General features: G+C 39.7%; 2 protein-coding genes and 1 long non-coding RNA gene across 4 annotated transcripts; 1 reads left to right on the top strand and 2 right to left on the bottom strand.

Annotated features, from left to right (window-relative positions):
- Window positions 1–240: 240 nt before the first annotated feature.
- LOC134219511 (perlucin-like) lies at window positions 241–992 on the bottom strand. Its single transcript, XM_062698253.1, has 2 exons — window positions 867–992; window positions 241–616 (listed from the first exon to the last, which is right to left on the bottom strand). Exons 1-2 carry the CDS (start codon window positions 948–950, stop codon window positions 242–244), a joined length of 459 nt encoding a protein of 152 aa, XP_062554237.1. The 5' UTR covers window positions 951–992; the 3' UTR covers window position 241.
- Window positions 993–1,160: 168 nt separating this feature from the next.
- Window positions 1,161–2,486, top strand: LOC134219510 (uncharacterized). 2 transcript variants are annotated; one of them, XR_009981590.1, is made up of 4 exons: window positions 1,161–1,405; window positions 1,459–1,615; window positions 1,716–1,820; window positions 1,897–2,486. It is a non-coding gene; the product is annotated as an uncharacterized LOC134219510 (long non-coding RNA). The 2 variants fall into 2 exon arrangements; XR_009981591.1 differs by having other exon boundaries at window positions 1,713–1,820.
- A 7,593-nt stretch (window positions 2,487–10,079) lies between these two features.
- LOC134219827 (uncharacterized) lies at window positions 10,080–11,586 on the bottom strand. Its single transcript, XM_062698697.1, has 4 exons — window positions 11,469–11,586; window positions 11,318–11,411; window positions 10,340–10,424; window positions 10,080–10,281 (listed from the first exon to the last, which is right to left on the bottom strand). The coding sequence occupies exons 1-4, from the start codon at window positions 11,500–11,502 to the stop codon at window positions 10,186–10,188; spliced, it is 309 nt and encodes a 102-aa protein (XP_062554681.1). The 5' UTR covers window positions 11,503–11,586; the 3' UTR covers window positions 10,080–10,185.
- Window positions 11,587–26,853: the final 15,267 nt, after the last annotated feature.

Below are 26,853 nucleotides of genomic sequence, written 5' to 3'. Positions count from 1 at the left end.
TAATAGCATCAATATATATTTTTTTGAGTGACTTCATCGTGCGAAATAAAGCAACGTGCTAGTCACAGCACGCAAATCCTCCTGAACTGAGGCTTGTTGAGTATGAGATCATTTAATATGATTGACATAACAAGCTCAAAATTTGACAAACATACATTTTTCACATTTGGTATAAAGCAGAGTGTTGTGAAGGTGAATGGATAAGAGTTTCAATCCGTTTAAGTAAAAGACAAATAACATATTAACATTTTTTGTGATTTTCGATTTTTTCACATGCAATATTGGAAACGCCATTACACCCCCAGTCATTCCACAACCATTCCAGAGAGGTATAGTTGGCCGAAAATACGTGAACGCAATCTTCCCCGCCATATCCATTGTCCGGCATTCTTTTCTCCCATTTGCTGTATTTAATTCGTACTGCCGTTGGCTGCCACACGAAGACACCCTCTCGTTCCCTGTCGCTTGCCCCAATCCATACGGATGTGAAGAATTTGTTGAATATTGGCGATTTTATGAGGGCCTGTTCAAGTGCCTTTTGCTTTTCCCGTGTATCCACCACAGCCAGCCGCATTCCGTAGCATTTACAATACTCAATAGCAGCGGTCCATGTTTTCTAATGGGAGATGAAATGGATAGATTTAGTGTTTTTGGCTTATATTTTAATAACGGAGTGGGCTGCCCGAACTCTACTTTTCTTCTTCAACGTTAACTTCTTGACTCGCAAATAATGCATAAAGAACGGTATTACCCGTTTAATTGATAAGCTTCAACCGAATAATATGGATTTTAGAACAAAACCCTTTTCTCGGCACGTGAAAGACATCGTGAAGCCAACTTAGAGCTTCTGGTTCCTACTAACCAACCTTTGCACGTGATATGTGATACACTATGCAATGTGCTACAGCTCCAAACGCAAGAAAGAGAAAAACAATCCATCCAACGCTCATCTTGCTACTTCAAACACTAGTCATACTGAAAGTAGGTTTTCCCAACAGTTGACGATTAAATAGGCATCTTTGTTTACTGAATGCTTAAATACCATTTAAAACTGAAAACAAGCTTGAGATAAACAAACATTGAACAGGAAATTGAAATTTTTCTGTGAGCGCTTGAAAATGCATTCTAACTTGCACTCGATTGTAAGGTTTCTGCAGCCTTACAAATGTTCAGATTTTTTTTAATCTTTCGAGTAGCTGTTCTATTATTAGTAAAAATAATATCAAGTTCCTAAATTGAGTGCTTATATGATTGCACTTTGCCGAAATTTTTTTTTGGTTTTCTTATTAATGAACAGTAGTCAACTTTGGCGTAGCCAGAAAATTGGTCTAGGGGTGTTTCTCTAATTCTAATCTAATTTTGCTTCCATTTCTTGTTTTTTTGGACAAATGAGAGAAAAAATCAGGTAATATTTTTGTAACGTCTTGTAAACAAGTCTTTTGAATAATTCTTTTCAAGGTGAATCTAAATGTTACCAAGGAACAAAAAATCAAACCGTCATTAATTAACGATCACCTTCTTGAAAATAACATATGCGGAACTGCGTAAGTGACTGAAGAAAGGACCTTGAGGGTACTGGAAAGCCAAAGCTGCTTCATAAACCATTTAGTCATTTGTAAGCTTATTCCAATGTAGTAATTGTGTTTTGAAAGCAAATATTCTATCGTGTAAACAATGATCCATATTTAACCAGTGTGAATACTTATTTCTAGCAGCAGTGTATTCAAATTAATGTGATGTGGGGTTGTTGGATAGTTTTCCTCGTAATAGTGATAGGAAATGTTGTACAAAGTACAGTATTTCACATTTCACGTGTAAAGGTATGACAACGAACAAATTAGTTGATAAACTTAACAATATAACAGTCTATGAATTTTCTATTTTCTCCCTACGAAGAAATCATGGGTCAGTGCCATCGAGTATTGCAAATGCTACGAAATGCGACTAGCCGTGGTTGATACGCTGGAAAAACAAAAATTACTTGAACAAGCCATCGTTGGTTCTCCGATATTCAGCAAAAAATACACCACCGTGTGGATTGGAGCAAACGACCGGGAAACCGAGGGCCACTTTGTATGGCAGCCAACGGGAACGGCAGTTCAGTACAGCAACTGGGGTCCCACGGCGCCTAACAAACGCGGCAGGAATGAGAATTGCGTACACTTAGTTTATTCCGAAAACAGGATCTTTGAATGGGATGATTGGAGATGTCAACGTGAATCGAATGTTGCGTGTGAGAAAATAAAAGATTGTGATTGACAAATTCCGAATTTTAGGAGCAGATGAGTGCTCACCGGATTATATTATATCACGTGACACCTTCGAACGCAAGAAGTTCTAGCAAATCATCTGTCAAAAATCTTTCAAATCTAGAAAATAACTTTGTTGCAAGTTAGCTTAGTAAGTTCGAGTTTAGTTAGCTGTTGAGTTTATTCCCTACTCAGTATAAGTCATAAGTGTATATGATTCCTTTTTATGTGATTAAACATTACAAACAATTTTATTTAGGAGAAAATATTATTTTTAAGTAGCTCCACTCGATTGAAACTTACTCGCTACTATGAGGACTACACATTTAGTAGGGTCATCTGATAAAGACAACAGAGGTCGGTCTAGAATCAAGCGTATCGGCGATCTGCACCATAGTGTAGTCAAGTATTCGTTAGCTATTTTATGCAGACCAACTTCCTTCTTAAGAGAAGTCTCAACGGAGTGCGCCGCAGTGCCATCCCATAATCTTCCAAAATTGACAGCGTAAAAAGGGAGTGCCGGACAAATATGCCACCCAATGCAAAATGAGCAAGAACCAAGCGGCCAATCCGATTGTTTTAATCGCACTTTTATACAAGTTATGATAAACTTGTTTTCATGACTTGTTCAGATTCAAAGAGGTGTTTGCCTTTTTTTTGTTGTTCGTTATCTATTGAAGACAGCTGGGACTATGTCCAAGGGCTTAACAATCCCTCCCCAGGCCATCTGCGAGTTGTGCACACTCAGTTCAGCTCGGCATTTTTTGATACTTTTACCGAGATCCGCACACTCGAGCGCTCGGTTCGTGACTTTTAGCTGATATCTTAGTTGAAAAAGTAATTTGCTCATTGCGGCACTCAAGAGTTTTGCTGTAATCATACGTCAAATCAGCCGATATCTCAGCTATTGAACTTTAGCCGAGATCGGTGAAAAAAATTAAGTGTGTGGTGCCTGCCTAGGATGTGGGGTGGGGTTTGACAGTGGGCCCTGTTAACCTTTTATAAAAAGCTGCATGTATCCGCAAGTAGGCTCCGCCAAAGCGACCGTGTGCCGCTCAATGCGCACGAGCCCAAGTCCTGATGTTAGGTGAGACGCTAAACAGCCCTGACACGACTCGATACAATCGACAAGGCGACGAATAAAGGATCGCAATTGGAAGCTTGGAACATGAAACTGCAAGTCGCTAGGCTTCGCAGGTTGCGACAGGATAATAAAAGATGAATTACATCCCCGCAACTTCGACGTCGTAGCGCCGGAAATCTGATGGACAGGACAGAAAGTGTGGAAAAGCGGGCATCGAGCGGCTACCTTCTACCAAAGCTGTGGCACTAAGAACGAGCTGGGAACCGGCTTCATAGTGATGGGAAAGATGCGTCAACGCGTGATTGGGTGGCAGCAAGCTGTGCAAGCTGAGGATAAAAGGCCGATTCTTCAACTAAAGCATCATCAACGTGCACAGCCCACACGAATGGAGACCCGACGACGAGAAAGAAACGGTCTACGCACAGCTGGAGCGATGGATGCCCACTGCGGGACGTCAAAATCGTTATCGGTGACATGAACGCTCATGTATGAAAGGAGGAAATGCGTAGACCGGTCATCGGACCGGATAGTCTGCATACCGTATCGAACGACAACGGCCAACGATGCATAAACTTTGCAGCCTCCCGCGGAATGGTAGTCCGAAGCACTTTCTTCCCCCGCAAGAATATCCACAAGGCCACATGGAAATCACCTAATCAAGTAACGGAAAACCAAATCGACCACGTTCTAATCGACGGTAAATACTTCTCCGACATCACGAACGTACGCACTTACCGCAGTGCGAATATTGAATCCGACAGTATGTCGGCGCTCAAAACTCTCGACGGTGTACAACGCGCGTCGGAGTCGTCCGCCGCGGCTAAACATTGGGGGCTACAAGACGGTAGACTAGCCCAAGACTACGCGCAGCAGCTTGAAGTGACACTCCCAACGGAAGAGCAGCTAGGCGCAGCTGGAAAGCAGAACAATCAATGTGACATTGGAGGAGGTCAGCAATAAAACAGGCTTTGGCGATGTCCCTTCTTGTTTGAAGCTGCTGCAGATTGATGAGCTTGCACCGACTAACATAGCTTGGAAGATTGAACGGATCTCGCCAACCTAGATGCCGTAAGGCAAAACGAATAAACTTGCGTTGGATTGCTTCTATTCGCTGGGTTTCGTTCTGGTAGAACGGAGCCCAAACGACGCCACAGTATTCAAGGATCGGGCATACCAGTGAACAAAAAAAGGATTTCAGGCAGTAAATATCCTTAAACTTTTTTGCTAAACGGAATATAAAACCGAGCTGTGATGACGCCTTCGATACAATATATAAGCGATGGGATCCTTGAAGGTTAGTTTGAAATCCATCATAACACCCAAGTCTTTTATAGTTGTTTCCTGTTTCAAATTGGTTCCTTCCAAACGATAGTTATGATGGTGAAGTGATCGTTTCCGTCTGAATGAAATTACTGAACATTTAGATGCATTAAACCTTCTTCTTCTTATTGGCAAAGTTGCCCGAGCTGACCGCCACCCACATTTGCTCAAGAGTGCTTTAATTCAGCCATGTTTCCGTGAAAGCGTAAACATCGTAGCACGCAGCACTACATGTCAACTTGTAGTCCGATGTAGAGAAATTTAATCCATTTCCATTGATGGTAAATCAGAATGCGTGGAGAATCGGGAACATTACCCTTTGTCACATTAGATGATTCTGCATTAGAATGCAGAGGAGGCCAACTTTGGGTACAGAGACAACTAGATTCGCCCTCGGCTAAATCAAATAGTTACTTGCGATGCTTAGGCTTGAATGGCACAATACTTACGAAACCTGGCCAGAAAGACTTATCCCTAATCATTTCAGTAAAGCTGGGGATGTCAATAGTTGTTACTCTGAATGGGACAAATACTCTTCGACGACTATTGGAGTCCGAGGTTAGGCGATCACAGGAGAAGTCCCCTAGATTCCAACCAGTTCTGCTGCAGATATAATTGGTGAGGTCTTTAGCCGTGGTAGCAGGGTCGAACGGATTCACGTAAAACTTCTTAAACTTTGGTGCTTGTGGAGGTAGTAGCAAGGGTACACCGGAGGATGCCATCAAAGGTTTAGAGGAATCTTATTGATGCGAGGCCCTGCGCCGATGAATTGATGCTGTTTGTGGTACATACCAGTACGGGACTAATCACTATCTCTTAGATTGAAGCAATGCACTCTCCGATCTGTTCTGACCACGTCCTTGCGAATGCTGTGGAAGGATGGTTAGTTGGACACCTACTTAAGAAAGATGCAGAGAACTCTACGACCTCTCATAGGTGCCACGAGAGGTTTTGGGATTATGTGGAAAGGTTATAACTGTAGGAATCGTTTTGATAGAACGTGAAAAACAGAAAAAAACTAAGATAGAATTATAAAGCAGGAAAGGAACGAGCCTGGAATTGAACCCACGAGCTCCTGGTCATAAGGCAGAAGCGGTAGTCACTAGACACCCGAGCTTGTCATTTTTCTGATACAATTTTTGCGTACATAATTTATCTAGAAAACAAATTGGTTCTACTTTTACAAATTGGTTCTTACTTTTCTACAACTGAAAGTAATGTCATTGGAAAAATCATTTTAAAAATTCATCAAATCCATGCGTCCGAGGAAACTGATTTGAAGGAAAGTACCGCGCTTGAGTTTTTCCTGCGAAATCACCTGTTTTCACCCATTTACAGAAAAAAAATACGGTTAGTCAAGATAACGCACGATTTCGTGCTTGATTCAAATCGTACTGCGATTTGAGATTTTGAATTTGTCTCAACACTGACTGGAAGTCATTATTGACGAATTTCGCGCCAACTCGACCAGCGGTTGGCAGCTCCATCTCAGAATCGAATGAAACTTGGTGGGCATAAAGATATGGTATTTCTAAGCTTCTCTGCATACTTAGTATTTCAAAAATTGTCAAGAGTAACATTTGATTAGGATTTTTTTTCATTGATTTTTAAAAAATCGATATAACTCTAAAATGACAAGATCTACAAAAAAAGTGTTGTATGGCGGACTGTCGTGAAATTCTCAGAAGTTTTTTGGAAAAATATCCAAAAAATAAAAAAAACGATTTCTACACTGAACAAAATTAGTTTTAAAAATTAAAATCGATATTACAAAAAAAACCTCATCTCAGAAATCGGTGAAATTTTTACTGCAGGTAGGTATTTCAAATATCTAACTTTTCTGGGAATAATATTCCTGTAACATATTTAAGAAAAAAAAAGTTTTTCTAACAAAACTTTTTTCATGTCCATATTGAGTGAAAATTTATCAGCGTGTTTTATGCATACAGCGCCAAATATAGGTTCAGCAGCCTATCATCAACAAACGACACATTTTGGACGTATAAAAATTTGTTTAGGAAGCAATTTCTAACATTAATGTGGACCAACATTTGAAAAGGGCGTATATTTTCCCAAATTTCTTATATCAATGCTACACACAAATGACCAGATTTACTAAATTGTGATGTTTGATGGACTATTGTAAATTTGTCTGTGTGTGTGTGTCATCCTCTACCCCTCACCCAGCTGGGGGTGTTGGTCAAGTAGTAGTACGAATAATTTGATCATATCTCATGCTCCGTAATGGTGCCCTTTTTGTTATGAACACTAGTACTACAAAAAGGAATCACTCCTGAAGCAAGAAAGGTTTCTTCCGGAAGTGTAGGGAACGGGATGTACTAGTTGTTCTTAACAGGTACAGCAAAACTTCACAAGGACGCCCTCATTCGTACTAACTACTCAGGGAATAGAAGGTCGAGAAGAGCCACCGTTGCCGACTAAAGCGTGAACCGGATACCTGGGACTCCCACAGTATCCGCGGCAATAGCAGCAAACGATGCCCTGTACGTATTTAGTGTTCAATTTTAACTTTTTTAAATTCATAAATCAGTGGAAGAAAGAAGGAATGTATTGGAACGTGCTCACCAGTTGAGGTCATCCACTATCAAAATAGTTCCAGTTTTGTTCGAGACGTATCAGGAATATCCGAGAAAACGACATAGTTTCAACGGCACTTCTTCTCCTGTGTGACCAATTTTGCAGTTGCGAAGGTTTTCGTGGGGTTCGTAGCTGTTTCGGTAGCTATTAATGGTTCGCTTCCGCAGTTAAACAGGTTCAGTTCATCAAAATTGATAGTGCTTTCACATTGATCCTCCCGAATAACGCTTTCGAATGCAGCAACTCAGCAACTAGAATCCTGAAGAAGCAGTCATCAATGATGCCAAACGTATGCGCCCAAGATACAGCAACAATGCACCAGATGCGTCCTGTCAGTTTGTTCCGAATGCTTCTTAAATGCGCCGATTGGATCACTTCATATCTTCCTTCATATCTTTAAGATGGCTTTGGCTTGATTATCACTATGGCACTGGAAATTAAACACTTTAGGTGGCAATGGGCTATTGTAAATTTGTCTGAACTGCAAAATCTAAAACATAAAAAAGCGTTTCGGTCACCGAGAAAATAAATCAATGAATGTAAAGATTAAAATTGGTTTAGCAAAAAAAAAATCCATTAATTTGTAAATTTACTCGAACAATTTGAAGACATTTGGGTCTTCAACTAAGTTTTTTTTAGACTGGATTTTATTATGAGTGATTGGTATAAAATAATGAAACTTTTGTGTGCCAGTTATAGTTTTTACTTTTTTGAATAGTTCATCAAACTCTTCTGCCATTGTTGAGTATTGCTCATTCGAGATATAACAGAAATGTAATTTATAGAGATATTTTTGTCTGATTGTGTAACTGCCCATTCGTACAACTCCCGAGGAGTCTTAATAGTATTTCCATAATCTTTGGCAAGACTTGCTCGTTTTGCCATTCGTTTGAGAGAGCCACCAATAGCTTCGCAAGGGCCTTTTCCGTGCGATGTTGCAAAAAAGTGCCATTCTGCTTCTAAGCCATGTTTTGAATTGAAATTACACATTAATTTCGTAACGCAAAAATCGACCATTTTCAACCCTCTCCTCCAACCCTCCTTCAAACTTTTTATATCAATCATTTTAAAATTGTGTATGGATTGTCACACTTATGTAATTCATGGATGTTCATTTAGGTAAGCAGAGTTTAGATTTAGTTAACAACTTCAGCAAAACCAAATTGTTAGTAGTAACCACGGCGACCCCGTATAGCTTTCAGAGGAAATCTCCCAAATTATCTTTAAATTTTTAACATTCAGATAATTTCAAATTTTTAATATTTTTAATATTATTTTAGATGGCTCGGAGATGCATAATATTACATACCGACCGACTATGATCGGTGAATTGAGGTGATGTCTGTGATTTTGAGTGCACAAAATCTAACCCATTTTGCGGTACTCATCCTTATCCTTATTTGCTTCCAACTGGTTGCATTTAATGGGAAATCCTGTTTCCTATTGAAGCATATTGTTTTGTATTGATAGTTTCATTTATCGGATAATGGACTCAAAAGAAATAAAGGCAAACATAACATTTTTTGCACAAAAACTTAAATAGTCTAGCTATTTTCTTGGCACCTATTCTCAACCATCAAGTTGCAATGCATCAAGACTGAATCGGACTATAGACTCAAAAGTTTTGTCAAAAATACTATTTTTCCATTTTACACCAGAAGGTCACCGATACCGCTAGGTAGATTAATCAATGTTTTCTCAAATAAATTCTGCAAATAAAATAAAACATAAGTTTTTTGTTATTTAATTGCAAAATTGATTTTTTTTTGGTGATTCGGTTATCCGGAGGATTCGATTATCCGGAGTGAAAATAAAATCGATACTCCGGATAATCGAGTCCGACTTGTATTACAATCAAATATCACTTCAATTTCGTTTCGGCAACATTTGCCCGTTTTCAAAGCAATTATTTTTTTTTGTAAACTCAATTGTTTTTAAGTTACTTCGATACAAAAAGTCAAAGAAAATATAAACCCTTTTCAAATGTTGGTCCACAAATATGTTAGATTATGCTAAATTGCTTCCTAAACAAATTTGTATACGTCCAAAATGTGTCGTTGGTTTATGATAGGCTGCTGAACCTATATTTGGCGCTGTAGGCATAAAACACGCTGATAAATTTTCACTCAATATGGACATGGAAAAAGTTTTTGTTAGAAAAACTTTTTTTCCTTAAATATGTAACAAAAACATTATTCCCAGTAAAGTTAGATATTTGAAATATCTACCTGCAGAAAAAATTTCACCGATTTCTGAGATGAGGTTTTTTTGTAATATTGATTTTAATTTTTTAAACTATTTTTTTTCAGTGTAGAAATCGGTTTTGTATTTTTTGGATATTTTTCCAAAAAAACTTCAGGGAATTTCACGACAGCCCGCCATACAACACTTTTTTGTAGGTCTTGTCATTTTAGAGTTATATCGATTTTTTAAAAATCAATGAAAAAAAAAATAAATCCTTATCAAATGTTACTATTGACAATTTTTGAAATACTAAGGCTTTGTTCCAATTGGAGAATTAAACCAAAATTGCACTTAAATCTGACACTTCGAAAAAAATTTCCCCTCCAAAAAATCAACGAGCTGTCAAAATTATTTTTTTCGAGGTCCAATTCAATTCAAATAACGCTTCAGATATCAAGCTTTTGTAGGAACAAGAGCGTAAATCACAAGAGATCTCCCTTTAAATACACAAGATTTATTTATGCTTTAGACTACGTTCAAAAGATATTTTAGTTACCAGATAAAGATTGTCGCTCTCGTCGCTGTCCGGAACATCTTTTGCTGGCAAGGATAGGGGATCTAAATGTCTAGAGACGATTATTTACATTACGATAAAAATTCTCTTTGTAACCTACGCCCTTATTCTGGGAAAGGTGTGACATATTGACTTGTTTGTTTTCGTTGAACAGCTGAACGCTTTTGAAGTTAATTCTACTTTTTTTCGTGGAGTAGATCGAAATATTCCCAATCGCCTGGTGTTGTCTCACCATTCTCCGTGGCACCTCCAGTGGGCGGGGTGATAAGTAGCTGAAATTAAACAAAACATTCGTTTCTCCGTTTGTATATTTTCATAATTTCATAATACCTTGTACTTCCTGGTCAAGTTAGCCCATTTTATTTTAAGCTGCTCCACTGTAAATTCGAACAGTCCCGTATGGTCTTGTATAGTCCTGTAAATAGAATTAATATTTGAATGGAACTAAGAGCTATAAATAGTAGACATGGAATTTCAAACAGATTTTAACCGTTTTCACCGAAAGCAGTCTAGTACTAATTTCGACCCGACGGAAATATAGCATCAACAACTAGAGGAGTAATACTTGGAGCTATTAAAACAAATGTCCTGGACATTAAAAGATTCCTGAAGGAATCCTGATGGAATGTAGAGCTCGATGTCCACATAGCGTCTTTTCAACTCTGCGCGCACACGGAGTTAAAAAGACGCAGGTGTGTATAAAAAAAAGCGTTAACGCAGCGTCACCGCGCCGATGCACACCTCCGTTATTTTAACGCTGAGTTTACGCAGCGTTGAAAAGACGCTACGTGGGCATCGAACCTCAGGAGGAATTTAAGAAGACATTTTAAGCAAACCCCCCCCCCCCCCACTTTCCGTGAAACTACATTGTGGATGGCTCACCCATCGCTACTAGATCACATATCCACACAGTTGAATATACTATAGTGCTGTCCTGGGTGTTATCAAATGATAGCTTGAAGTAGCTCGAAGTTTCTCCCTGTCCTGCTCATGCCCATTTGTTGACAAAAAAGAACGAGCAGGGCGGGAACAACTTCGAGCTACTTCGAGCTGCTCATTGGACAGCACTTTTATATAAAAATTTCCTGATTACATTTCCGAGAGTTTCATAGTAATGCTAGAGGTATGTATTAGGAAAATAAGAAATGGAAACGGTGACATATCTTCCAAAAATCCGAGGCTGAAGGATAGTGTAGTGAAAACGAAAATCAGGCAAATAAAGCAGTGAAAACGGTTTTGTAACCCAGCGTGTGGTAAAATCTTGTAAGAACATTTCAAATGAAATCATAAGACTAAATGCGTATTTACCTCCAGGCCGCTTTTTTATCGAAAAATTTCCTGGTGAAAAGGTTATTGAAATGCACACGAGCTGCAATCAGTTCCTTCACTTGTTCTGTGGTCACTGCAAAGAAATGCATTTCCGCCATAATAAATGAATATGTATTGAAATTCTACTTACTTTTCTTGGATTTGGTTTTCTGTTCCAGATTCATTGCAGGTCAAATTTGTTTGATGTATCCCGCAGATATATAATTTGCAATCTTTGAAACCTTACTTCAACTTTAGGAAAATTAGAAGAAAAATACGAAAATTGTTCATGCAAGAACGAGCGACACAGTTTGTGAAAACCAGCAGCCTGCTGATCGATTTTAGGTGTCAAAAATAAGTCTCCTCTGCAGCAGACTTATTTTTGACAGTTCGAAAATAGAGGGGAAAATTTTTTCGAAGTGTCAGTTTTAAGTGCAATTTTGGTTTAATTCTCCAATTGGAACAAAGCCTAAGTATGCAGAGTGGCTTAGAAATACCATATCTTTATGCCCACCAAGTTTCATTCGATTCAGAGATGGTGCTGCCAGCCACATAGAAGGGTTGGCGCGAAATTCGTCTATTTGGTCTCTTTTTTCGTCAACGTTGGTCACTTAAGTCACTATTTTGAGCGGCATTGATCGCTATCAGCCCTGAACTTGATGCTTTATGCGGATTAACACAGACTGATTATATACAAAGTATATGGAAAATTATTTCGAATGTTATTCAACAGCAAAAGTGGCAAAGACAACGACCAAACCATTACCAAAACGAACAAAACAAATGGATTCACATTAATAAAGAATAAAAAAAACACAACCAGTCTGCCCCAAGGAGAATCAAATATTAAAAAATATTCATAAAGTAAAGATCTAGCCTTCAAGTTACACCTTGATGTACGAGGAAACCAAATGGATACATATTTGATAAATTACTCTATAATATTCATCACGAGAACAGTACTGTTAGTTAGTGGAGTCAAGTACGAGACACTAAAGACGACCACACAGTTGTGGTCGAAATACTTAACTTACTTAACTCGTCTTAGGCGATTGAGTACTGTTAGTGTATTTCATCCAATTGTTTCCAAAACCAACCAAATGACATTGAGTTACAAAAATTGGTTTGTCAAAATTGTTTCCAACTCTTTCGGAATGCCCTACGGGATTTGCTGGCATTCTTTTGATGTCATAATAAAAATACAAGTTTTTGATGCACTCACTCCCTACACTAAAACTCGTTTTCACTCTTCAAGTCTTTGTTACTGTCGGTGTCGTCAGAAAGCCATGATAAACTTTTGCATTGAGCATTCTACCGCACTGTCAGGAAGGACACACGCCCAGCTGCATATAAAAGCTGGCTACCAAAAAGCGCAGAACATAACCAGTGTTGGCATAGCCATAAGCTCTAAACTCAATCATGCAAGCTGTAGGTCCTTTACATATTCTCATATATTCCTGTGGTCATATTCTGCTCATGAGCAATGACCACTATTCAACATGGAAAGCCTGCTAAAAATGTGAAACGAAAAGCCAGCTGCTTAGAAGGACCTCCATTCATAGTTTAATAAGGGAGGTTTGGTAAGGAAAGCAGCAACACTGAGCATGACAAAACTATGTCCGAATGAAAGCACCACACACATAACACCCCAAGGGCTGGCTGGTCGCGGAACGACCATTCATAGGCTGGATCGGTTCGGGAAAGTATGAATATAAGACGGTTGGTGAGTTTGATGTATGAAATCAATAGCTTTGAAAATAAGGGAATACACTCAAGTAAAACCATTTGTGATCGCCTAATTGATTTTTCCAGACATTTTGTGGAAGTTGTGCCTGTGAAAAATGTTTGGTTGGGTCGCTTTTTATCGACGTCGATTGATTTCATTAATTTCTCAGTATACATCAATTAGCACAATTTTGCAAACATTAATTCATTTTCCTTCGTTATTTGTGTTATTATTCGTTGGGTCGACTCATCATTTCAAAGAACTGGAAGGTCATAATAAACTGAATTAAATAAATAATGATATGCGAATACTAATGCGTGAATGTTTATGCAACTATTTGGATGCACTGGATCACTCTAACGAAGCGACCAACAACAAACGTTTGACTTCCCCTTCGGACAGAGTAACACGGGTGACAGAAGGAGCATGAAAAGCTATAAAACACAAGCACTACTGCCCTCAACTGCAACATCAACTTCGAGGCATAGCTTATGTATATCTTGTTCTTTACATTTTCATACACACGGCACCGCACACAAAGCCCACACACTCTAGTGGAGAGTAAATTTAATGTGTTAATTGTATCAGTTGGTTGCATCATCGTTGTTGTACTCGTCATCATTTACGACTGCAGCCGCCCTGGTGCACTTGTTGGACCGGAATGCCTTCGGTGGTGCTGGAGGTTTGGAAAATTTTCGACCGACGACGGTTTGGTAAAGTTTCTTCATATTCTTCCAACAGCCACCCGCAGATGTGGCTGAGTGTGGGCCTCTTGTGTGGGTGGCAACAGAAAGCAATTTCCTCTGAAGGATTAGGGAAGGTAATTCTGTAAAGGGATGATGTAATTACTTTCGCTCTCATCTGACTGAGTACACTTGAATCGACGAGGACGCACCAGAAAGAGCACGCAGCTTTGCCCTGGAGAGCGATGAACAAAGTGAGCTTTTTCCTTATTTCCTCTACATCCGACGCGCTGCTGGTTGGGATAATGCACTAACATTCCAACCGTTAACTACCACGAACAGGCCGTTAATTAGCTACGTGGCGGGATACAACGGAACATATTGCGTGGATAAAAAGCTATTTTTTATTCGTATAACAGGAGATTAGTCGAGGAAGCAATTAGTAGGGAAATTTTCTAGAATGTCCAAAATGTGATGAAGAAATTGCGCTACCGTCTACCGGATACATCACATTGTCGTGGTGTGTTAGGAGGTAAATCACTAAGTAGGACTATATCCTACCACCTGTTAGCACCAACAAGACAAAACCCTGCGGCAGAAAAATAAAATTTCCATGAGGAATAAAAAATTTCCCATGAAAATTAGGACTTTGCCAGTAAGGAAATCAAGGAATGGGCAATAAATAAATGTTAAATTTCCACAAATAATGCAGCATTTCCATAAACAATTAAGAATTTTCCACAAAACAAAAATGAATTAGCCCTTTACAAAATCCATAAAGAAATCAAAATATTCCACGAAAAAAATACACAATTATCATAAATAAATCAACATTAGCAATAAATAAGGTCTTTAGAAATATTTAATTGAAAAGTTTGTTCCACTGCTCTCCGAAAGGTCCAGGGGAAGGGGGAAGGTGGGGTAGACATAATTTGTTTTAAATATTTGCTTAATTACAAAGTTTTCCACAATTTTTTTTCCATAAAAAATTGAAAAATATTTGAAAAAATATATAAAAAAGTAATAAAATTTTCCAGGAACTTTGAACGCTTTTAAAGAAGGGGTCTTCTATTGTAAAATGCTCAGTTTTATTGCTTTTCCATATTTCTTTGTAAAAAAAAACTTTTTTATTGCTCTTTTTTAATTTTTTTCGTGGACAATTTTTATCTTTTTTTGGAAATTTTTTTTATTGCTAACATTGATTTATTTATGAAGATTTTGTTTTTTTTTCAGGAGGTATCCCTCGAGCGTCTGTTCATCAGGAGGTTCGGCTCAAACAGCGTCTGCCTGGTACCCAGCGGCTGATTAACGAAATGCTGTATCGCGTCAGCTATACCTAAAGTGGCAGCCCCATCATCGCGATGTAGGTAACGCGACCCCGGTAAGGTAGCTTACTGCAGCCTCTCAAATACCACGAAAAATTGAGACAGAGGAAAAAGAGAACGTTAATTTTGGCAACTGACCCGACAACGAAATAAGTACTATGATTGGAAACTCGGTACCTGGAATGTCAGGACCTAAATGAACCTGGATGAGTGAGCCTTCTGGTTCGTGAACTGTAAAAGGTTCGAGTGAACGTGGCCGCTATTCAAGAAGTCCGATGGCCTAGATCCGGAGAACGTGAATTCCGAGCCGTGGACCCCACGACCAACACTGCATTCAAGTACAACATCTATCATATCGGCGGCGGAAAAGCAGAGCATGGATTTGGCTTCGTAGTGATGGGCAAGCAGATGAAGCGAGTGATGCGGTGGAAACCCATTAGCGAACGAATCTGTGTGTTGAGGATACGGGGCAAATACTTCAATTACAGCCTCATCAACGTTTACGCACCAACAAACGATAAATCCGACGACGTGAAGGACACGTTTTATGAAAGTCTTGATAAAGCATTGTTATCGGAGGCGCTAACGCTCAGGTCGGAAGAGAGGACTTTTTCGTCCCATAATTGGTAGGGAGAACCTTCACTCCGCTACTAACGCTACCAATGACAACGGCCTACGGCTAGTAAATTTCGATGCTGCCACTGGGTTGGCCATCGGTAGCACCTATTTGGCATGGAGGAATATCCGAAAGCACACCTGGAGACATTCAAATGGTGAAACTTGCAACCAGATAGACCATGTTTTGGTGGATGGGCGCCACTTCTCAGATGATTTTTCAGAGTTTCGATGTGCGGACATTCAGAGGTCCGAACATTGACTCTGATCACTACCTCGTTGTCAGTAAAATTCGATCACGGTTGTCAACTGTATCGAACGAAAGATCACATCGAACGATGCGTTACAATATCCAGCGATTGGCGGAAGGAGTATCGGCTGAGTACCGCCAGAAGCTCGACGAACGGATAAGTGCAATCAACGTTAGCGACAACATCGACGAACTATGGGAGTCGATCCATGGAGCGGTGAGCACAACAGCACGAGAAGTGGTAGGCACTGCACAGAGGCGACCCAGGACGGGTTGGTTCGATGTGGAGTGTCAGAGAGTGACAGACGAGAAGAGCGTTGCTAGAAGCCGGATGTTGGTGCCGGGTACCCGATCGAATAGAGATTGGTACAAGGAAGCAAGAGCAGCCGAAAAACGAAGCCACCGCAGGAAGAAGAAAGAATATAAAGAACAAGTGATTAGCGAGGCGCAGGAAAAAATGGAGCAGAACGATATGCGGAGGTTTGATGAGACTGTCAATGGCGTGCGGAGAAAGACAGTGCCATCTCCCGTCACGTATATCGATCAAGAAGGGAATTTCCTGACAGATAAAACCGAAGTGGCTGCCAGGTGGAAGCAACACTTCGAGACGTTGTTGAATAGTGAAAGTGATGGTGCATTGGTGAGCAGAATAAATATTAGCGACGATGGACAAGCTGTGGAATTCGCCCACACTAGATGAGGTTAGAAAGCTGTTTAAGAGCTGAAAAACAATAAGGCTGCGAGGAAGGACCAGCTCCCGGCTGAACTTCTCAAACATGGCAGTGAGCAGCGTTATGAAGTGCTGCACCATATTATGTCGAAAATGTGGGAAAACGAGGAAATGCCTGCTAGCTGGTTGGACGGCCTCATTTGCCCTCTCTTTAAGAAAGGGCACAGACTGGAGTGCGCCAATTACCGAGGAATAACCCTTCTTAATTCGGCGTACACAATTATGTTCCGTATTCTGTTGAACAGATTGAGACCGCTTGAAGAGTCATTCGTCGGCGAATACCAAGCAGGTTTTCGTGAGAGCCGATCAACGAGGGATCAAATGTTTACCCTGAGATAAATCCATGATAAATTCCGGGAGTACAACTTGCAGACACATCATCTGTTAATTCATTTCAAGGCGGCGTACGCTTCAGTGAAACGGAATGACCCAAGCAAGAGAAATTGGCCAAATAATACCTAATTCTGTTATTGAATCCATACTCTGTTATGAACTCGCCCTACATAAGAGGTAGAATACCAAAGGAATAATACCAAAAAGTTATACTCTACATGTATGCATACTCTGTTTTTAGATTCTATTTCAATACCAAATGCATAATCAATTATTATATGTTTGGTATTGAAATACCTAACCATGTTATGCCTCAAGTATTCTGGATATAAGTTTCTGGTATTATTTTTCGGTATTTTACCTCTTATGCAAGGCTAGTTTATTCCAATTTCTGTTATCGAGGTCGTTGCTTTTGTGCCTTTTAAGAGGGAGGCAATCAACGTGGGTTCATTAGTGGTGATGGTAGCGAAATGGTGCTGGATGGGAAAATTTTGAGGTGTGAGATGTATTGCAGCTGCAAATAGGGCTTATTACGGTCTTCGTAACCAGCTTAAGTCCCGTAGTCTGCAAATGAAATCAAAACTCGCGCTGTATACTACTCTGATTCTTCCGGTGGCTTTATACGGCCGTGAAACATGAACGTTGAAGGAGGCTGATCGGAGAACTTTTGGAGTGTTTGAGCGTAAAGTGCTGCGGACAATACTCGGCGGTGAGCAGGAGAACGGTATCTGGCGGAGTCGCATGAATCACGAGTTGTACCAGGTGTATAAATGCCTGGATATTATTAAGAGTACACAACACGGCAGACTAGGGTGGACTGGTCACGTTGTTCATATGCCGGAAGAACTTCAAGCAAAGATAATATTTAGTAGAGAAACCGGAAGATGCCGCAGGCTTCGTGGAAGGCCGCGTACAGGCTGGCTTTTTGCAGTTGAAGAGGGCCTGAGGGCGCTCAATGTTCAGGGCGGCTGGAAGCGATTGGCACAGGATCGAGTCCAGTGGAGAAGGATACTCCGTTCGGCATAGGTTCATCGAAGAGCTGTTGCCCATCAAGTATCAAGTATGTTAATACCGGTATTAGGGACGGAAAATATCAGCATTTTCAGTATTTCCAATTGTGCTGTCACTATAAAAAAATCTCGAATAATTTTCACCTATATATATCATCTTAAGATTCACTGTACAAAAAAACACTTACAGCATTTGAATACGCGCATGAATGAACTCTTGCACAAGTAAGCATCGTTGACGACGTTCACGCTACCGCAAGGTACGAGCCGTAGTAGTTCTCATTCGGAGATCACCTGTGAAAAATGATTTGTTACAAAAATATGTCCGATCTGAATTCGGAAAAGAACATGGCAATTTCGAAATCAAGCCACAGAAATTGGCGCCAACTTGTTCGATCGTCGAACTTGAAAATGAATCCAAGAGAGACAATCAGAATACGCCTATCTTTTGACGTAAACTGCGTCTAAGGGGAAGCCTCGGATGCAGGGTGCAAAATGAAAATTTCCAAATCATATATGATTATATGACTTTATCTTTCGACGGATTTTCGAGATTTTCTTATTAATAAATTCGGAAACTTTCCACCAATTTGCTAGTTGTATTAAAACTATTCATTATCAACGACAAACTATTGAAAATTTTATTTCTTTTACGTTTGGTGAAAAATTTCAGAATCAACCAATTCCGTACATGCATCCCCAACATGGACAACAGATTGCTGTAACGTACGGACCTTTTGGCCCACCTCTTCATTTTCTCTGTACATAAAAAGAGTCGTGTCATTATAGCGTGGACTGTCTGGTAGTTGTCTGGTAACAACGGCTCGGTGGCAATGACGTTTGGTGGTGTATTTGGCCATCGTGGCAGCAGCAGCAGCGCATCATTCACAGTTGTACTATTCGGCGTCCGTAACAACGAATCATAGGACGGCAGTTATGGTACAAATAAAATTAATCGGTCTTTTGTTAGGACCACCGTTAGGGGCCGTACACATATTACGTAAGCAGTTATGGGGGGAGGGGGGTCTATCGTTTTCTTATGCACCATATAAATAAAAAATCTTTTGTATGAAAAAAATCTTACATGGGGGGAGGGAGGGTCGAAAACTCAGAAAAAGTGCTTACGTAATAAGTGTACGATCCCTTATATACAGTAGAGAATTTGGTTTACCGAAAATGTCCATCAAAGTGAAATTTCATACAACAATGGCGGCCAAAAAAGGAAACTCGTCGTCAGTAAGAACATCACTCGAGTGAATTCGTTGCTCACATGCTGTTAGTAATTGCAAAGGAGCACAATTTCAAAAATCGGTCCCTTGGACCATTTACTTTGCAAAGAGAAAGGTTTGATTTGCCGTGTTTCCATTTGATGCTTGAATTTCCGAAAAGATTGATCTTTATACTGATGAATGGGTACAGACGATAGCGCGGCAAATATTTTTGACGTAAAGGATTTTTCAAAAGACCAACCGCTAGTGACCGAGAAATTCTTGGAGTCCAGTAAAAGTTTCTAGCATGATTTGAGTTTGGATGTGCTATTAGTAATTTAAAAAGCATATTTTTGAAAAATTATATAATATTATCAAAGGAAAATTGACCCGAGACGAACAGCTTTCAAAGTGGTACCAAACATAATCGTTTGGCGTGGGTAAAGAAATCACGGCGTTCGTACTCGAGCAAACGATAATAGCCCAATAATATCAAATCTTGATTAGACAGCAAAGTTAGATATGGATATGATTGATATAAGAGATGAAAGATCAGACCATAATATCAGTATTTTTTGCACTAAAATATCATGAAGAGATCAAGTTATGTTATTTATAAGAAGTGATTAATATCATGTGCTATTAGCTTGTTCTTATCCATAGCACATTTTGATATTTAAATCATATTTCGGTGCAAATTTTCGATACTGTTGCCTGTTATTTTATCTCTTATATCAATCAATTCCATATCATGTTTTGCAATTCTATTCATGGCTTCTGCCCCGGTATCGGTTCAAGCGGCGGTCATTGGCAGGTGGTAGCTGCAGAAAATTTGTACAATTTTATGCTATAAAACCACGATAAACCTAAGGCTAACATTTCTCTCCCTCTTTTTCTCTCGATCATTATTGTGATGGTGGCATTATTGTCGGTGTGGACGGACGCGCTTCACCTCCGGAGCCGTACAGCGTGCGACCCTAGCATTTCAGTGCTTAGCAACATCCATGACGGTGATCATTCTGCGCTTGGAGTGCTCCGTGTAGGTGACAGCGTCCCGTTCAATATTTCCCAGGAACACAATTCAGCATACCGCAAGTTTCCTAGTAGATGAGTCCGGAATTATGCTTGGCCCCTCTTTGTCGAGTCCCTTGCTACGACCGGTTATTGTAATGGTGGTGGATGGGTGGATGTGTTTGATCTGTCTCTCACACTACGGCGGAGAGTCGAACATGGCATGCATCGAGTGCGATAACGGCTGCCATAGCAATGTCGTTGAAGGCAGTCAAGGATGGGGAGCGGCGGTCGGAACGGCAGAATAATCAAGTGAAACTTTCGTCCGGTTATGCTACGGTTCCAGTGACAACGGCTGCCGCAGCGATTGGTGGCATCATCGATGGTGAAGCTGTGATGGTTGCTAATAGTGGTGATTGGAGACATTGATAATAAATCGGTTCTTTTGAGGACCATCATTACATAGGGAAGAGAGTTTCCAAAAATGCAACCGCTAGTGATCGGTAAATTCTTGGCGTCCAGTGAAATGTTCTAGCAATATTCTGAGATTATCTTTCAAAGTACCAAATATAATAGCTTTGCGTCGGTAGTGAAATTATGACATCAGTATCGGCCTGATCTGGTAGCAATATATCTACGGCTCCCATCCCCCACTCTTTCTCCTCTTTTTTCTTTGGTACGTTTTTGGTGGCCGTAAAAAGGGCCTTTGGATTATTGTTGGGTGGTGTAAACCTGCGCACTCAACTTCAGTGCGTAGACGACATCCATGGCGATGATCATTCTGCTCTTGAAGTGCTTCGTGTAGGTGATAGCGTCCCGGATAACATTTTCCTGGAACACTCAGCACACCGCAGGTTTCTTCGTAGAGCCTTCAACAGCGAGTCCGCCAACGGATGGTTGGTTGGTGATGCTCTGGCTTTTGTCGCGCAGTACCTTCTGATGATACTTGGCCCCTCCTTTGCTTCGGCCGATTATTGTGATGGTGGTGAACGGGTAGATGTACATGTCGAAGTGTTTGTTCTGTTTCTCAGACTTCTTGCGGCGCTAATGTGAGTCAGCAGCTTTCTTGTATCCAATAAAGTAAAACCATTAGCCCTGCCCCATTAGTAGTAATGGTGCACATTTCATTTATGCATTTCCACATTCAATGTAAGGGTGGAGTCCACCTCCTTGTTTCAGCTATGCATAAAAAGACACGTGTTTCGGGCGCGCGTGCCATGTCCGTTCGAGCATCCACAGAGAGCGAACACGATGAGCATCGGAAGCGATCTTCGGGTGGAGAGTCGACCATGGCATCGAGTAGCGACCCCAGCGATAACGGCTGCAATTACGTTGAAGGCAGTCAAGGATGGGGAGCAACAGAATAACTCAAGTGAAATGTTCGTCCGGTTACATTACGGTTCCAGTGACAACGGCTGCCGCAGCGATTACGTTGGTGGCATCACCGATGGTGAAGCTGTGATAGTTGCCTGATAGTGGTAATTGGAGACATTGATAATAAATCGGTTCATTTGAGGACCATCATTGCATTGGGAAGAAAATTGTTAGTCTGAAAGGATTTTCCAAAAGTACAATCGCTAGTGACCGGGAAACTGGTCCTTTGCAGTTAACCCCAACAATGGAAGAAAATAACTCGAAAATACGTCAAAACCTTTCTCTCGGAATTATTGTGGCCCTGAAAAGGGCCGTTTGGTAAATTGGTTGTTGTTTATTTGCGCAGTGGTTCCAAAGTAAAAGTTACTTGGATGCTTTTACCGACCTGCAGGTAAATGAACTGTGGATTCGATTTCTTTCCATGCCGCTTCCGCTTCTGCTTGCTTTTCTTTTCTAGTGGTTCTCAGAATTGAACAAATTTCTGCTTGTGAGATTTCCCCGATAGTTTGGAGTGATCCAAACAAGGTTTTCCTTCTGTTCAGGGTCTTGCATTTCGCACCTTCTTTGGCTTTCGCCTGCTTTTTGACGTAAACTACGTCGAAGGGGAAGATTCGGATACAGGGTGTAAAATGAAAATTTCAAAATTGGGACCGTCACGAAATCATGTAAGATTTGTAACATTAACAGGTCCTTTAGTGCCGCTAACCGCAAGTCAGACTTATCTGTATATGGACGCCATATCCAGATAAGTCTGACTTGCGGTTAGCGGCAGTTTATCTTTCAATGGATTTTAAAGATTTATATATGTATCAATCGATTGGCAAACTCTCCACCAATTTGCTAGTAGTATTGAAACATTGAATAACTATTGAAAATTTTAGTTCTATCATGCATCATGCATATCCTAGGCAGTTCGTTCCAATCCTTGGTAATTGCCTACTTTTAGGGTATTAACAATTGTTGAATTGGGGCGTATGAATGGGGTGGCCCAGCTGCTAAACAGCGGGGTCCCTACTACCTCACAGAGTGGGAGATGCTGCTAAAGCTGGGTAGTACCTAGGTCTGTGGGATAGTTCCTTCTCTTCTGTATAGAGCGGAATAATTAGTTCAGTGTACTATATTTGGTTTTACGTAGTTTACGTCCAGCAGTCGTGTATTGTATGCAACCCCATCAATTTTGTGCTTTTTGCCTTTCTCGTACAACAAAGTTGTACCGAAAGGCTATCATTTCACTACGAAAACGAACTTTTCATAGAAGCCTCGGAGACCCATAGTGTTATATACCAATCGACTTAGCTTGACGGGCTGAGCACATGTCTGTCTGTCCGTGTGTATGTATGTGTGTATGTGTGTGTATGTGTGTGCAAAAAAGCTAAAAAAACATTAGACAACTTTTCATATAGTAATCCTGATCCGATTTTCTCGCAACAAGTTTCATTCGACAGAGGACAAAGCATAGTTGATCACTATTGAATTTGATAACGATCGAACAATGCGTTAAAAAGTTATAAAGAAAATGGTGCATCGAACCATATTAGCACCGTATAAGGTTGGTGTCTTGGCTAAATGCGAGAAAGGCAGTATCACTACTCGGTGAATTAAGTTGGGTTTTTGCCTTTCTCGTACAACAAAGTTGTACCGAAAGGCTATCATTTCACTCTGAAAACGAACTTTTTACAGGAACATCTGATAGTAAAGTTTCTTATACCATTCGACTCAGTTTGATGAATCGAGATGATGTCTGTGTGTGTGTATGTATGTGTGTGTGTATGTTTGTGTGTCTGTATGGTCCATTTTTCAATCTCAAAAACTCACACGATTTTCATGTACTTAGACTTAACTGATTTTATCGCAACAAGTTGCATTTCGCAGAGCCACTCTTCTTATTACATGCTATTTAATTTCATCAAGATTGATCAATGCGTTCGCAGCTAACAATGAAAATGGTTTAGACAGTTTTCCATTTTTTCCCATATAAACGGGACTACGAGCATTGAGCAGCTACCATGCTGCAATATAAATTACGTTCGCTCGATGGGTTAGAATCCTCGCTACGGCAATATCGATAACGCTAACGCAACCAGCAAAGCTTTTCAAAGCTTGCAATGTGGAACGTGTTGAACACGAAAACTAATCGACGAACAACGCACGCGCTTTAAAGTTGAGAGCGGACTCGATGTTGATTATTGCCATTATTATTATAGGTACTTCATCGGAGCATTCGCACCAACACAGTTGTAAGTTTCATCGTTGGCAACAGAAATTGCACTCGATAACGACACGATTAACTGCTGGTTCGTACGCTCGTGGCCATGATGGTGTTTGCGTTTGTTTTGTGTCATACATTGGAAGGGGAAAAGAGGGGTTTCATTGATACTTCAACATGCTGTTTGGTTTGGGTGGTGTGGAGTAATGGTGAAGTTTGGGTGATTTCAAGGGCAAATTTGAATAGAAGCATAATGTACGTTAGGCATAATGGACGTTTGGCATAATTCTGCCTTTTTATGTCATAGGCTGTTCTTTGGTCATTTTGTACTACATTATGCCTAACGTACATTATGCCTATCGTCCGTTATGCCTAACGTCCTATACCCTAACTTATATGCTAACGTCTTTGACCTAACGTACTTGTCTAACGGGTATACCCCATTTCTAGGAGGTCTAGTTTGAACGCCCCACCTCCTAAAATCTAAAAAATAAAACCGTACTGATTATAGAAATATAGGTTATAAGCTGTATATTCATCACATTCTACTCAAATTGAAAATTGGCCTTTTGGTAGTTTTGGCCACACTTTAATATGGGGCTGTCCTATTGTGCCCCCTAGGAATCTTATTTCTGTTTAAAAAAAATCCAAGGGGGGGATACATAATTTGTTTTATATATTTGTATCGGCCTAATTACAAAGTTTTCCACAAAATATTTTTTTTCTTATAAAATTTAAAATTTTCCACAAAATTATCATTAAGAGCAATAAAATAATTTGATCCATAAAAATACAAAAAGCAATAAAATTGATAAAATTTTCCAGGAACTTTAAACGCTTCTAAAGAAGTTGTCTTAGAAATTGTTTATTGCCAATATTAATTTATTTATGGAAATTTTGTATTTTTTCTGTGAAATATTTTGATTTTTTTATGAAAAATTCTTCTTTTATGATAGCAATTTTGGCATATGAAAATTCTAATTTATTTACGTTTTATGGAAAATTCTCAATTGTTTGTCGAACTTTTGGTGTAATTGGAGAAAATTTATATTAATTATTGCTTATATATTACCGTTATTGGCAATTTTTATGGAAAATTTCTATTTTTTTAGGGGGAGTTTTTGTTTTAGTCAATCCCTACATTTGAACTCACTGTATGCAAAACTGTAAAATAAATTAAAGATTATATACAAATTGAGGAAATGCGGCGAGTGTTCAAGGAAGAGTTATTATGTTGGAATTTCTATAGAAATTGATCCAAGTATTCCTACCGGTACTTCTTCTAAAATTTGCTACAAAATTTCCACTGGAATTCCGGTTTTTAATCTGGTGAAGGTGAATTTGGTGATTTGAAGAATTCCAGGGCAACAACCTGATAAAGTGTTGATGACATTTTTAAAGATATTTCATTTTTGGTTAAAATTCCCGAAGAAACTTCTGCAAACTTCCAAATTTCTGGGAAAAAATCGGTGGGAATTCCCACCGGTGAGATGCGCGGCTCTAAATAAAGACCATACTGAAGGTCGCTGGGTTTGATGCTCGATATTAAACTTTTTCGGGTAGAGTTTTTTTCGATTTCTCTGCGCATTAAATTAAGCCTCATGATATACAAATGCAAAAATGGTAACTTGACTAAGAAACCACGTAATGCATAACTGTAGAAATGCTTAATAGACACTAAGCTTCGAGGTGGTACTGTCGCAGCTTGTGATGTAATGCCAATAAGAGTTTCGATCTCGATGTGAAGTACGGTAAACATTACGGATTAAATTCCGAGAAGCAAATTTATGAAGAAAATGGGATATTTGGCTGAGACGTCTTACTTCTCACTCCTCATTTCTCACTTCTCACTGTGAAAGTGAGTGGTGCGAAGTGAGAAGTGAGACGTTTCACTACTCACTTCTCTCACTTCTCGTTTTTTGCTGTGAGAAGTGAGAAATGATGAGTGAGAATTGTGCCGACTCACTTTTCACTTCTCACTGTGAAAGTGAGAAGTCAGTAGTGAGACGCCTCACTTATGACCCCTCAGTTCTCACTTTTCATATTAACTATTGGGCCAAATGTCCTACTCGGCTCAATTACATGTTCGGTTAAATAACCTATTCGTCCAAATGTCATATTCGGATAAATGTTCTATTCCAAATGACCCTAAGGCTGAAAATACGTACCGTTTATTGGGACAGTTCCGTTTAGACCTTCTTGTGCTGTCCGTCGTAATCTAAAAATCCTCAATTTGTCCCATTTTCAAAGGATTCTTCCAAGAACTCTAAAATATTATTCAAAGCAATTTAATATTTTAGGCAGGAATCTAAAATCAAATAACGGGTCAATACTGTATTGCATCTCGTTGCCATAAAAGTTGTGCATTCTAAAAACCTAATTTAGGTCGCGTATGATAATAAGGTAATGATGATGATGATGATGATGATACTACCATCTATTGTAGCAAGCCACCTGCCGATAGCACTGGCCATATCTGACAAACGATTTGATCATGATTATGCTGTTTTTGTATTTCATCAGACTCCTGTATGAAGGGCCAAAATGGGTGGGGTGGTTCCATAAGCAAAGACCTTATGCGAATCCACGGGAAGAATAGAGAATCTCCTTCCAGAAGAAAGTTCGTACATACAATATTATAATCAGCCTTCGTTTCCAGATTCCAATAGATGGGAGAGAGCCGCCTTTATCCACGAAATGTTAACAATAGGAAGTTGGATTCCACTCTTCCTATCCATCAAACTTCAATCAGGTGCCCTGATGGGTTTTTATATAATCATATGCGTTTAATATAATTTATCAATATATACAATGGAATTTTCTCACCAAATTTCTCCAGAAAAACTGCAGCTCCTCTTTTGACTTGAATGGGCGAGGTCCTTTCTTGAATATCAGTATGTTTTGAAATGAAATTACTTTCAACGGTATAATTCTTGAATCCTTTGAGCAGCGGTTTGTATAATAATAAGGTAATATGCATAAACTAGCACCGGTCCAAAAATGTGTTCTGTCAACCAATAGACCCGAAGGTTTTTCCAACCTGTGTTTTTGTAGTTCCCCTACAT

Source organism: Armigeres subalbatus, chromosome 3, assembly GCF_024139115.2.
Source record: "Armigeres subalbatus isolate Guangzhou_Male chromosome 3, GZ_Asu_2, whole genome shotgun sequence".
In the NCBI taxonomy this organism is placed as follows: domain Eukaryota; kingdom Metazoa; phylum Arthropoda; class Insecta; order Diptera; family Culicidae; genus Armigeres; species Armigeres subalbatus.
This window is presented reverse-complemented; position numbering and strand designations above follow the sequence as displayed.